Below are 13887 nucleotides of genomic sequence, written 5' to 3'. Positions count from 1 at the left end.
GTTCTTTTCATCTTGCCCTTTACTGATTTCTTTCACTGGTTTTGGTTTCCAAGAGCTTGTACTTGTAGTTTGCAAAACCCTCTGTTTATATTATAAGCACCACCTGCATGCTCTGCAGTTTCAGCTTCTGAGGTATACATATGAAAGCAGACATAGAACTTGCTTTGAAAGCGCAAGGAAAACACCTCAAAGCATTAATATTTTTCAGCACTTTGTTTACCCCACTCCTATAGCTAGGCTTGGAGCTGGCTAACACTGTAATGCACTGTTGTCTTTAACTAAGACCGAAGGTGGAGTATTGATACAAGTTCATTCACTTTCAAACCTGAAGCACATAAAATGCAGAATTCGTTAACACATTAGCAGCAACAATAGCAGATAAAAATTGCATCAAGCTTTTTATTCATCTTATCCCCCCCACCCACAAGATATTACTTACCTCTCTGGAGGACACCCTCACTTTTATCCCATGCCTATTACTACCCCCAAAGGACATCCAACACTACTTCAGGACACTTCTGCATGTTCAGCAGAACAGAGCTGAACCCAGTGCTCCTCCAGCAAGCAGTCCCCAATTAGAATTTCAATGGCAACAAATCAATCACAGTCAGAAAAGAGGGTACCAAAGGTACAAATATAGATAACTCTGTATATAAAGCATTCCCTGGGAACAGTGAATCCAGTATGAAAACCCCTCTTTTACTGTCTTCTCACCCATCCCAAATCCAACATTTTTTTCATCTAATGGAAAAGCAACAGCACTGAATGTGGACTAGACCAGCCAAAGCAACTTTCATCTGCACATTATTTCAATAATTATTGGAACAAAAAATGCAGTACCAAAACACTCCCATAACAGCACAGACTCCAGACCATTTGGATAAGAGTTCACTGTTTTTAAAGTACACTTGCTAGCCCCAGTACAAGTTTACCCCAAAAGATCTGGCATTTTCAGTGACAGAATAGCAAAAGGAAATACTGTTGCATGTACCATGCCTATTTGTTAGTCTCTGAACAGCAAGTTAAACATGTTCCTCCTTTATAACCATGAACAGCTGCACAACTGGTGGTGCCATTATACTTTTATGATATACCAGTACTCAGTCTGCACCAATTCCACCATGGAGGTTTTAATTCTTGAAAGTCAATTGCACACCTTTAACTAATATGGGATCAACTACACCTTGTTTGTTGATCCTATTTGTGTGGTATAGACATTCCAAAAAGTAACAATTTTAGAAAACTCAAAATTCACATCTGACAGTGCTAGCCCTGCACATAAAACCATTTCAGTATTACCAGTTATATTTGTTCAATAAATTGAGAACCAACCAGCATTCCCTTTCACATCACTCCTTTTGTACGTTCCAGGCTGTTCCAGAATAGTCAAAAATATCCCTTTTTGCTAAGAAAGCTCTATACAGAATCATAAGTAAACTTAAGAAACTGAAACTTGCTCCCCTCTGCAAAAAGTCCAGACACCTACCCCATGCCGCCACCGCTGCCGCCGCCGCCGCTGCTGCTGCTGCTGCTGCTGCCGCCTCTCCCACCACGGCCCCCGCTACTGCCTCTCCCGCCACGATCAAAGCCGCTGCCACGGCCCCCGAAGCTGCCTCGGCCCCGGCTTCTGTTGTCTTGCTGCCCTCCATAACCACCCTGGTCCTGGCCACCATATCCACCAGGGCCTCCGCTATTACTGCCGCCACCACCACTGCTGCTGCTCATAGAAGACTGGTCCTGACCGTATCCTCCAGCTGCATTGCATACGAGAGAGAGGGGAAGAGAGAGAGAAGAGAAAAACAACATTTACTGAGAAACAAACCTTGTTGAATAATACCCAGGTCTTAACAGTAGAATCTTTAAACTACATTCAGTTTTCAATAAGTTAGTTTAATGACCAAACCACCACTAAACCTGCTTATAAATATGATGCACAGTGCACAGGCGCTCCCTCCCACAACTCATCACCAGTCTTTCAGCAGCACAGAACCTTACCTCCTCCATAGCTGGACTGCTGTCCATAGGGCTGTTGCTGATTACCATAGCTAGGCTGTTGCCCATAAGACTGCTGCTGCTGCTGTTGGCTACTGTAGCTGGACTGTTGGTTGTAGCCCCCACTCTGAGGCTGTCCATAGCTAGAGGACTGGGAGCTGCTCCCGTAACTGCTGACAGAAAAGGTTTGATTGAATACATCATATAAATCCATTGGCAGGATATTAGCAGGTTACAGCAGAATACTTTATTCATACAATTTACCAGACTTTGCGTACCATTTTACTGAAAATCTGTCATTGCAAATTGTTTGCGAAGTACAAAAAAAGGTAAGTGTAGAAAGGAAACAGGATGAAGATATTAAAATAGACCTAACAAGATCTCAAACAGTTAAGGAAACCACATCTTGAAAACTGTGTGCAATTCCGGTCACCGTATCTCAAAAACAGATACAGCGGAATTAGAAACTGTAGAGAGAAGGGTGACAAAATAACCATGACAAAAATGATAAAGGGGATGGGTCAACTTCCCTTAGGAAAGGCTAAAGCAGCTAGAACTCTTCAGCTTGGAGAAGAGATAGCAGGAGATACAATAAAGATATAAAATACTGAATGGAGTGGCATGAATTACTTGTTTAGCATTTTTGGAAGAGTCGAGGGCACACAATGAAGCTACAAAATAGCAAAATAAACTGGAGAAAATATTTCTTAATTCAATGTGTAATTGAACTCTGAAGTTTAGCGGGATTTTAAAAAAGGTTTCCCGAAAAAGTCCATAAGCCATTTCCTAAAAGAAAGTCCCCAAGCTATTAAAAGATGGACTTGGGTATGGTTATAAAACAAAAAACTGAATAAAAAAATATATATTTCAAATTTAAAAAAAAAATAAATAAATAAAAGATGGACTTGGAGTGCCAGTCTGGTGGGTACAGAGGTATTGGTTGGGAGGAAGGGGGGGAAATATTACAAAAGCATGGATGATGACAGTGAATACTATACTCCCACGACTATGGTATGTTATCTAATATGTTACATGTTGGAATTAAAGGTTGTATTGAAAATGCTGAATCAATAAAAATTGTTGAATAATAAAAAAAAAAAAAAAAAAAAAAAAAAAAAAAAAGATGGAAAGATCTCCACTGCTTATTTCTAAGACAAGCATTATAATATGTTTTACTGTTCTAAGATTTCACCAGGTACTTGCAACCTGGATTGGCCACTATTGAAAACAGGATACTGGGCTTGATGGATTTTCAGTCTATCCCCAGTATGGCAACACTTACCTGCTAGTTCTCTTTCCTCGAGTCCCCCCAGACCAGTCCACATGTGTGGGTATAAGCTCTCCAATCCACAGGTGGAAACTGAAAACAACTGCTTACAAATTGCTACAAATATCCTATGTAGTCTTAGCTAGCCAATATTTAGATACAGTAATAATGTCTCCCCAGGTAGTAACAAGTGATGAGCAAAACAAGGATCAACATTATCTTATCTGTTATTGCTTGCTGTACTTGTTTCACCTATTTTTTTCAACATTCACTGTTTTACTGTAAAAACAAACATATAGCTTATTGACTATGCTGTCCTACACTAAGAATCCTGGTGGTTTGTGTTCTAGTTTGTGGGTATTTCTGGGAACTGTGGGACCTCTGGGATTGTGGCCCCAGTATCCTTAGAAACCACTGGGGAATTAAGTAGCAGGTGGGAGACTTGCCCAAAGGCAAGCATAACCCAACAGGTGGGAGGAAGGGTATGCCTGAGTAGAGCAAGTGCACAGGTGGCAGTGGGCCTGAGCAGTATTGGGACAAACTCTCTAGGTGGCTGTAGGGTTAGCCCCAGGTGGGCGCTAGGCGTTCCATGACAGATGGGCTTACCTCCCACACGGTGATAAGCACTGATTACACTTTATAAACCAACGCTAAGGGTTCATCTAACTCTGAAAGGTGCAGGAGGTATTCAAGCAGTTTTTGTATAGGGCAGGTGAGGGGGATTCTAGGCCTTACCCTCATACCAGACAGCAAACCTTCTCCACTTTATGAGTAGCACCTCTTAGTAGAGTCTTTCCCGAAAGTCAGCAAAATGCAGAGACTCCCTCAGTAAGTCTAAGGATTCAAAGTCTACATTCTCAACATCAAAAACCATGAGGGACAGCAATTGGAGGTTGGAATGAAGAGATCCCGTGTTCTGCAGGATGGTCGGAAGATATTCTGATCTCCATGGATCTTCAGAAGACACCCCCAGGAGGAAACCAAACCTCTCGGCCAGTAAGGCGCAATTAGGATCATAGTTCTTGTCTTGCTCGAGTTTCATCAAAGTCTTCTCTATGTGAGATATTAGAGGATACAAACACAGAAGTTCCTTCCCCCAATGAAGGAGAAGGCATCTGACCCTAGTTTACTGTGTGGTCTGAGCCTGGAACAGAACTGGGGGACTGTTGATGAGATGAGTGGCAATAAGATTCACCAAGGGGGTGCCCTGTGCTCAGACAATCTTATGGGTTATGCCCATGTTGAGACTACTGCCCAATCTATCCACCAAGCAGTTGTCCTTTCCTGTTAGGTATGTGGACTGGAGTACCATTCTGTGAAGGAGGGCCCACTGCCACATTCCCACTGTTTCTCGACACAAGGGGTAGGATTCCATACAAGCACTACCACCTGGTTGTTTAGCTGGAGAACCAAATTATTCTCAATCCCTAAAAGCCTTTACAGCATTCCAAATGGCCCTCAACTTGAAGTTGATATGAAGATCCGCTTCCTGAGCAGACCAAGTTCCCTGGGTGTGAAGTCCATTTACATGAGCTCCCCATCCTAGGTTGGATGCATCCTTCAATACCTTCCAAGGAAAGGAATTTGGAATGGTAGTCTCACAGTTAAATCTGTCCACCAGAGAAGAGCATGAGTTAGCTCTGGTGGAATCTGCTAGATTCCCAGCTGCCAGAGACCATTAAGAATCTAGATCCAACTGGGCCGCTCTCAAAATGGAGCCGTGCCATGGGAGCGACATTCACTGTTGAGGCCATGTGACCAATTAATCTCAATATGTGCCTAGCTGTGATCTGCTTGCTGCTTTAAACCTGCAAGGCCAGTTCCGTCAAGGTGCCTGCCTTCGCTTGCTGGAGAAAAGCCCAAGCACCCAATGTACTGAGCAGGGCTCCTATGTACACTAATCACTGGACTAGGAGAAGTTGGGAATTGGGGTAGTTTATGACAAACCTTAGTTAGGCACACTGATTTTGTTGCCCCTTCCTGTGACGTGCTCTTGACCAGCCAATTGTCCAGACTAGAAGTGTTCGTGTGCTTCCCTATATGCGTAAATACACCGCTACTGACACTGAATGCCACGGAAGCTGGTGTGAGGCCAAATGGCACAATACGGTACTGGTAATAGTTATTTCCCTATCTGAAGATACCTCCTGTGACTGGGAAGCATTGAAATATGGGTATAGGAATCCTTCACATCCAGAGAGCATAATTTTCCTGATCATGGGGAGAAGGGTGCCCAGGGAAGTCATCCTGAACTTTTCCTTTGACCAGGAATATGTTCAGGGGCCTTAGGTCTAGAATGAAATGAAATCTCTCCTCCCCCCCCCCCCCCCAAACTGGTCTTCGGCACAAGGAAGTACCTTTCCCCTGGTGGCACAGGTTTGGCCTGTAGAAGGTGGAGATTTCCTCTAAGTACCTGCTTGTGCTGAGAGCTGATATACAAAGCTCCTGGTGAGCAATTTGATGGTCTTTTGTCACCAATGGTGAGTGTTACCAAGATGAACTAGTTTAAGAACCCACCAGCTGGAGGTTACAAGGTATAAAATTCTGCTTTCCCATTACCGGTAAGCCGCCTAAGTTACTTCCAGCACAGTTATGCTCTCCTACAGCTTTCAAAAGCTCGTCCTCTGCTTTGACTAGGGCTTCTGGGAGCAGGACTGGCAAAGCCAGGCCAAGCTTGCTTGGCCTGGGGGTTCGGAGCAGAATGAGAAGGCAGTGGAAACCTACGGCCTCAGAGCAGTAGGGATGCCATTTAGGCCCACTCAAAAAAACAGAGGCGACTGCAGCTGGAGATTACCAGGTATCTATTTTTGTTTTTATGAGGTTTGTGATCTCCTACCTTAACAGATAGTCATCTCAGCAAGGTACAGCCACTAACCTCTACTGAACCACTGGTTCTAGGTCAGACACACGCAGCCATGACTCTGCGCATCCCCACACTCATGGTGGAGAGTCTGGACGCTGTACCAGAAGAATTCTACATGCCCCTGGCCGGATATTTTTTGCATTCCAGCTACTTACTGGCCAACTGGCAAAGCTCTACGGCAGGCTCCTGAGGGAGAGAATCCGCAAGACAGTGTACTACAGACCAAAGATTGGAAGTATAGGCTCGTGTAGAGCTCATAAGAAACAAGCCTAATGTATAAGCCCCTCTACCTGTGGGCGCCAAGGCACAAGTCCTGGAACTCCTAGCTTATTTTAGGGCAGATTTGACCACCAGAAAGTGGCGAGGCAGCTGGGCTCTCTTGAATCTGGGAGACTTCTGGATGAGATTCTGAATATCCACCTTCTTTGGTGCGACCTGCACCAAGAGGGGAGATTCCCAGTTCTTGTGCATCCTTCCTTAGGAGACTCGTAGTCTATGACAGTTAACATTTCTGCCCTAGGCTCTTCTTCTGTCTCTAACTGAAACGGTATGGCAGAAGCCATCTCTCTAACAACCAGTTTAAAAAAAAAAAAAAACCCCACCAGGTGGAGATTGATGAGGTGCAGCCCTACCCTCCGACTCGAGAAGGGTACCTTATGAATTGATGTCAACACCCTTTGAAGGTGCCAGTGTTGAGGATCTCTACAGAAGAATGGACCAAGCCTCAGGATTAATATGGGACTGATCCGCAGTTGGCGCAAGCACTCTCAATGTCTGAAGTTTGCAGCTGCAGCATCTGCAGGATGGCTTAGAACCACTCATTGAAGGAAAGCATTGGCAAAAGGTGGGGGACCCAGGAAAGAGAGGCAGCCTGAGGAAGCGTCAGTACTGCATTGGTAATGGAGACCTGGTTGCACGGAAACTTGTGAAACCAGCAACTCTTCCAAAGAGGGCTCCCTCCCTCTGGCAACACTTCGAGTACTGGCAAAAGTAGATGCCCCAGTGCGTCTGGTATCGAGTGTCGAGAAACACCGATGCTTGTGCTTCCCCCTATGCTCAGCATTGCGGTCCTTCGGTGCCAAGGATGACATCAAACCCGAACAAGTCCTCGGAGATGGATTCGATGCTAACTGGTCCCAGGGCCTGCTCTCAGAGCCTGATGCTGAGAGAGAAGATCTTCTCGATATCAGTGCACTCCCAGTGGATATTGAAGTCTTGGCAGTCATCAAGGTAGATGCTTCTGGTGCTGATGAGGTACTGACCTTCGAGGAGCCAAAAGATTTCTCCTGTTGGACCTGCCCTCAACTGCATTTTTAAACAGAGACTCATGGTCAGGCCCAAGGCACCAAGAGTGCAGGTCAGTCACAGAAATTGTTCTATTACATTGGGTGCACCTCTTGAAGCCACAGGGGGTCTTCTAGGACATCGAGAAAAGAATTGCAGAAAGACTGAACTCCTCAGTAAAAAGGGGCAGCTTTCAAACTGGGGTCTGTGCTCCAGCCTACACTGCTTAGCCACTCAAAAACGAAGGGAAACCTTAAATGCCGAAAAACTACAATAATTAAAGGAAAGTAAAATAAAATAAAATTTGGAAAAACAAATCAGAAATACCTGCAAGGGAAGGCACTGCAATAGAGAGAAAAAACACGCAATGAAATGAGAACAAGATGACACGTGCTGTGGGTAAAATGACTGAGGGACCCACGCTCAAGCTTCGGGTGGGAAGGCACCAGCACATGCACAGTGGGATGGTGCTAGAAACTTCTAATACTCGTCAGTGCCCATGCTGAGCTCTGTTGGATGACATCACCCAGATGTGAGAATGCAACGGTGTGAACAGCTGAACTACAGATCCAATGGGAATTCCTGAAGAGACTAGATGAGCCTGAATTGGCCACTGCTGGAAGCAGGATACTGGGCTAGATGAACCACTGGTCTGATCCAGCTTGCAGAGTCTGTGGTAGGGTGAGAAGATGGGCAGACATCTGCTGGGGTGAGACGGACATGCTTTAACTGGATTTACACTGTTTAGAAAGAGGTGCGTCCTTCAGAGCAGGAAGAGCAGTTAGGTTTACTAGGTACGAAAGACACGGACAATGAACTACCTGCATTGAGAGGCTGATTAGCTGGTTTCCCTTTGACAGGGAAAGTGCTGCTCGACTTCTGGAAAACATGCTTTTATCATTGTTATTTAGTTTCTTTGAGGAAGGGAAGTAGGAGTGAGAGGGTGCAGACGCTGTTCTGGTTCTGCAGACCTTGCCACATCCCTGCTGCACGTAGCAAGTGTATCATGGGACTTTTCTGCCATTAGGAGCCCTGAAGATGACGACCGAGGCACTGCGGGAGCAAGTGATCAACATGGCCACAGGGAAACCAAGGACACAGAGCCACAGCTGAAAAAGAAAAAGTACCAGCTCTAGCGTTTAAAGAGCACGTCTTACAGAACCCCGCTGCTGATCTACATTTACCACAACGGGAGCAGCATTTAACTGCTTCAGCAGCCATCGTCCGACCGGACGGAATTATATAAGTAAAATGGCGGCTTCGCGCCAAAACTTACCCCGATCGGAACGGCATCCGCGCCAAAACTTACCCCGATCGGAACGGCATCCGCAGGACCTCCCCAGAGGAGTTGGGCAGCACTTTCACCTCAAAAGACAGAGTCAAACGAGCTCCGGTCAAGCTGCACGTGGAAAATAGCCTCAGAATAGCCACGCAGAACCAATGCGTATTCCATTTTTTTTTTTTTTTTTTTTTTAAACGCTGTGGGGAAAGTTGGAGGCAGGCAGCAATAGAGGTACTCCAGTAGGCAGGGGGACGGGTAAGGCAGGAAAAGGGCGAACCTATATGCCTTCAAAGTGGGCACCACCAGGCACAACACCCCTGCTTCAACTGGCAAAAGCACAGGAGCCACTCCAGGCAGAATTTTTCCAGGAGATGATCAAGCTACATCCACACCTGCTAGGAGATAAGAGTAATACTGAAGGCAGATGGAGCTAGCCGTCCATAGAGCACTATGGTTTTTCAGTGTTCTCTATCTCCATCTGCTGGTAGGCGGACAGAATCCATCAGTTAATGGATTCATCTGCTGCTGATGACAAGGAATTGTAGAATCTTCATTGGGGGAGCCTCTTCCTCTGAAAATACATCCTCTTCCTGGTCCACCCGAGGTTCGGTGGAGTACCTAACCTGTTCCAAGGATCCTGCTGACTCAACCAAACCTACCTTATCAAAATTCTTATCAAGAACCACCTTGGTCATCCCTCTCCAGAGGCTAACATTAGGTCCATAAAAGACTTAGTTCCTGTCCCAAAAGCCTTCTTCATACAGAAGACCTAGTGCATCAACAGCACAATTTTGGAGAGAGATCCTGTGTATAATGTTCTTATTCTTTGGTTCTTGGTTCACTTCCCAGAGGCAATGGGGCTTGTAGCACAATAATACAACGTACAGGTGTGACTTGAAAAAATGTATTTTATATAGAAATAAGCTTTACAGATATACAGTACTTGGAACAAAGTTACTACAGAGCTGCTTCTGTGTGTGTCAGTGTCTGCCTGTCGCTCTGTGTCCTCTTGTGTGAGTGAATAGTCTGAGTGGGGTGTGTAGACATAAGTGTCCAGGTTGTGTGTGGAATATCAGTTTATGTCTTCCTCTGTCTATATCCAGCATTTTCCTGTTCCAGAATTTGATCCGTTTGATCTCATATCTCCCTAGTATCTAGGAGGTGTGAATTCTTTTGAAGACTTTGTCTTGTTTCTTTTGTTATTCTTGAGCACTGGTCCTATAACATGCAAACTTAGCCTGAGGTTCTGTCTACCTACACAGATATCACCAGGGACCAAGCTGCTTGCATCTCCTAGAGGTCTCTGGCCAACTCTGGGTAGACTCTGAAGTCTCAGGCTAACTTTTATGTTAGGTGTCTTTTTGTGGCCATGCCAGACAGGCAGCTACAGCACACGACTGCGCCAACTTCATTCTGTTTGAGCTAACATGGCTGAACTGTGACCTGCAGCAACCGCAGAACTCTGTAGAGATCACTGCTCCTCCTCCCTACCTCCCCCACCTGGATATCCCTCTCCTCCTTAGGCTGCCTTAAACTTCAAGAGCTTCAGCACTGTCCACTGGACGCTCCCCAGAGTGAGAACGCAACAGCCTCCTTCCCAAAAGTAAGGCAGCCAACAACCTCTGAAGACCCACGGTCTGAATGAGGGCCCCTGGACACCCAGGTGTAGCATCAGTAAGCTTTAACATTACCACCAGCTCCAAATTTTCCTGAATTTTAGGAGTCAAAAAAATTGCCTACCAGACCTCTGCCAGGCTGCACAGGGTAGTTCATGTACCATTTGCCACAGACTGAGAACTACTGGCTAAGGAAGTCTGCATATACGTGTAAGGTGATGTCATAGCCAGAAGTGTGCAGTTTTCACCTGCTAGCAAGAACATAAAGCATATGGACTGGTCTGGAAGGACGAGGAAGGGAAAATTAGGTTCTTATGATAATTTTCTTTCCTTTAGTCATAGCAGATGAAGCCATTACGTATGGGTTGTGTCCATCAACCAGCAGGGGGAGATAGAGCACTCAACTTTTCTCAGTGCCTCATGGCCAGCTAGCTCCACTGCCTCTTCAGTATTTGAAGCTTCCTAAGCAGTATGGCAAACCGCAATGGGAATAACATGAACTTCCCTCTAAGCGAACGATGGCCCCTTAACGAGGGCATGAACTCCAAAAAGGAGGGAATAAACTCATCCTCCTGGAGGGAATAAACTCATCCTCCCAGAGGGAATAAACTCATCCTCCCAAAACATGAACTGGAGGGAATGAACTCATCCTCCTATAACTGTAACAAGAATCCTGAAGACTGTTTTCCGACTCCCCAAGGAAGGAATATAACTTCAGGAAACAAGAACAGCACCTAAAATCAGAATCACTGCAATAGAGAATCATACAGGGAGGGCTCATGGGTTCATCTGCTATGACTAAAGGAAAGAAAATTATCATGGTAAGAACCTAATTTTCCCTTCCTTGTCATCAAGCAGATGAAGCCATTACGTATGGGATGTAACAAAGCAATCCCTAAATAGGGTGGGAACAAGCCACACCACGCGCTAGCACCTGTGCTCCAAAACACGCATCCCTCCTGGCAGCCACATCCAGCCTGTAATGTCGGGCGAAAGAGAGCTTAGAAGCCCAGGTTGCAGCACTGCAAATCTAATGAAGAGATAGTGCTCCAGTTTCCGCCCAGGAAGAGGAAATCGCTCTTGTGGAATGTGCCTTAAAGGCTTCAGGCGGAGCCCGGCCAGACAGCAGATATGCTGAAAAGATAGCTTCTTTGAGCCAACGGGCAATAGTGGCTTTAGACGCTGAAGACCCTCTGCGAGGACTGGCAAACAGCACAAAAAGATGATCAGAGGTCCTGAAAGAATTTGTAATTCGCAGACACTGCAACAGAGCCCTGCGCACATCCTAAAGGTGCAACTGCCCAAATGAATCTGGAAACTCCTCCTCAACAAAGGAGGGAAGAAAAACAGGCTGGTTTAGGTGAAACGCTGAAACCACCTTAGGCATGAAGGAAGGCACAGTCCGAACCGTGACCCCTGACTCTGAAAATTGCAGAAAAGGGTCTCTACAGGACAGCGCCTGGAGCTCTGACATCCCTCTCGCCGAAGTAATAGCCACTAAAAAGACGGCCTTCAGTGTCAAATCTTTCTCTGAAGCACGCCGAAGCGGCTCAAAGGGAGCCCCCTGAAGGGACTTCAATACTAACCCCAGGTTCCAAGCTGGACAAGGTGCCCGCAAGGGAGGACGGAGCCGAAGCACCCCTCTAAGAAACCGTGCCACATCTGGATGAGCAGCTAAGGACACGCCTTCAACCTTGCCACGCAGGGAAGCCAATGCTGCCACTTGCACCCACAGGGAATTATAGGCCAAGCCTTTGTGTACACCATCCTGCAAAAAGTCCAGAATCGGCGAGACAGGAGCCCACAACAGAGAAAGCGCTCATGAAACACACCAGACTTCAAACTGGTGCCAAATCCTGGCATAAGCCACGGAAGTGGAGCGCTTACGGGCCTGCAGGAGAGTGGAAATTACCTTATTTGAGTAGCCTTTATCTCTCAATTGCGCCCTCTCAATCGCCATGCCATAAGACCAAAGTGGCAGGCGTCCTCCATGGCCACTGGACCCTGTGACAACAGGTGCGGAACCAGAGGTAACGGAAAGGGAGTCTCCAACAGCATCTGTCGGAGGTCCGCATACCAAGGCCTTCTGGGCCAATCCGGGGCGATGAGCACCACTTCTCCTGGATGCAGCCGAATCCGCAGGAGCACTCGCCCTATCAAGGGCCACAGAGGGAAGACATACAGCAAGCCCAGGGGCCAGGGTTGAGCCAAGGCATCCAACCCGGCAGAGCGAGGATCCCTCCGTCTGCTGAAGAAGCACGGGACTTTGGCATTGGAACTGGTCGCCATAAGATCCATCACTGGCTTGCCCCATTTGGCACATATCTGCAGGAATACATCGTCTGCTAGTTCCCACTCCGCTGGATCGATCTGATGCCTGCTTAGTCGGCTTGCACGTTGCTCTGACCTGCAATGTGAGCTGCTGACAGGGACTGTAGATGCAGCTCGGCCCAGTGGCAAATTTGTTTGGCCTGCGCGGCTAGAGCTCTGCACTGAGTGCCGCCTTGTCGATTTATGTAGGCCACTGCTGTCGTGTTGTCCGACATCACTCGGACAGCCAATCCTTCCAGGGTCACTTGAATGGCCAGAAGAGCCAGAAACACCCCTTTCAACTCCAGGCGGTTGATAGACCACTCCGACTCGTCGGGCGTCCACAGACCCTGGGCATGCTTCCCCTGGCAATGTGCGCCCCAGCCCTTCAGGCTGGCATCTGTCACCACTAGAGGAGCGCCAGCGGCATTCCCCGCCGCAACATGCTGTCCGAGAGCCACCACTCCATACTGAGGCGGGCCGCAGGGAGCCAAGAAAGTCTGCACTGATAATCCTGAGATACTGGAGACCATCGCTGAAGTAGAGAATACTGTAGAGGTCTCGGGTGCGCTGTCGCCCATGGCACCACTTCCAAGGTGGCCGTCATCGATCCCAACAGCTGGACAATGGCATCCTCAGGAGCAGACGGACCTGATTCTGAAGCTTGCACCGCCTTTGCTCGGGAAGAAAAACATAGCCCGAGGCTGTGTCGAACCTGGCCCCCAAATATTCTAGAGATTGCGAGGGGGTCAGGTAACTTTTGGCAATATTGACGACCCAGCCCAGAGATTGAAGGACTGAACCCACTCTGGCTGTAGCTAGATGACTCTCTTTTTCTGAGTCTGCTCTGATGAGCCAGTCGTCTAGGTATGGGTGAACCCGGATACCCTCTCGCCTGAGAAAGGCAGTTCGCGGGCCCACCCCGGAGGAGTCGGAAAAACTCTCTTACCTCACTAGACCGAGTATCACAGCTCCGGTCCTGCAGAAGAATCTCAAGGAAAAAAACAAACCTTTTTTCCAAGATCGCTGCGCTAAAGTGCGACGAGACTAAGGAGAAATTAGATCTTACCTGCTAATTTGCTTTCCTTTAGTCCCTCCGGACCAGGATTGGACTGATGGGTTGTGCACGCCTACCAGCAGGTGGAGACTGAGAAAAAACTGTGACTCTAGAGAGCCAATAAGAGCCCTGGTCATGTGACCCTAGCCTCAGTATTTGACTAACAAAGCAGAAAAGAGAGAAAGATAAGCTTCTGTGCCGTATGGAATTCTAGCA

General features: G+C 47.0%; 1 protein-coding gene across 2 annotated transcripts in view; it reads right to left on the bottom strand.

Annotated features, from left to right (window-relative positions):
• Positions 1-13887, bottom strand: part of FUS (FUS RNA binding protein) — a 100109-nt gene that overhangs the window by 59783 nt on the left and 26439 nt on the right. Inside the window, exons 5-6 of one of the 2 annotated variants that reach the window (XM_030208809.1) lie at positions 1996-2165; positions 1487-1754 (exon numbers count right to left, since the gene is read on the bottom strand). In XM_030208809.1, coding sequence (XP_030064669.1) covers positions 1487-1754; positions 1996-2165 — 438 coding nt within the window. The remainder of the gene's footprint in view (positions 1-1486; positions 1755-1995; positions 2166-13887) is intronic. The other variant, XM_030208810.1, reaches the window with a different exon arrangement.

Source organism: Microcaecilia unicolor, chromosome 7 (assembly GCF_901765095.1).
Source record: "Microcaecilia unicolor chromosome 7, aMicUni1.1, whole genome shotgun sequence".
NCBI classification, from domain to species: Eukaryota; Metazoa; Chordata; class Amphibia; order Gymnophiona; family Siphonopidae; genus Microcaecilia; species Microcaecilia unicolor.
The sequence above is the reverse complement of the archived record's forward strand: the minus strand, read 5'-3'. Positions and strand labels throughout refer to the sequence as shown.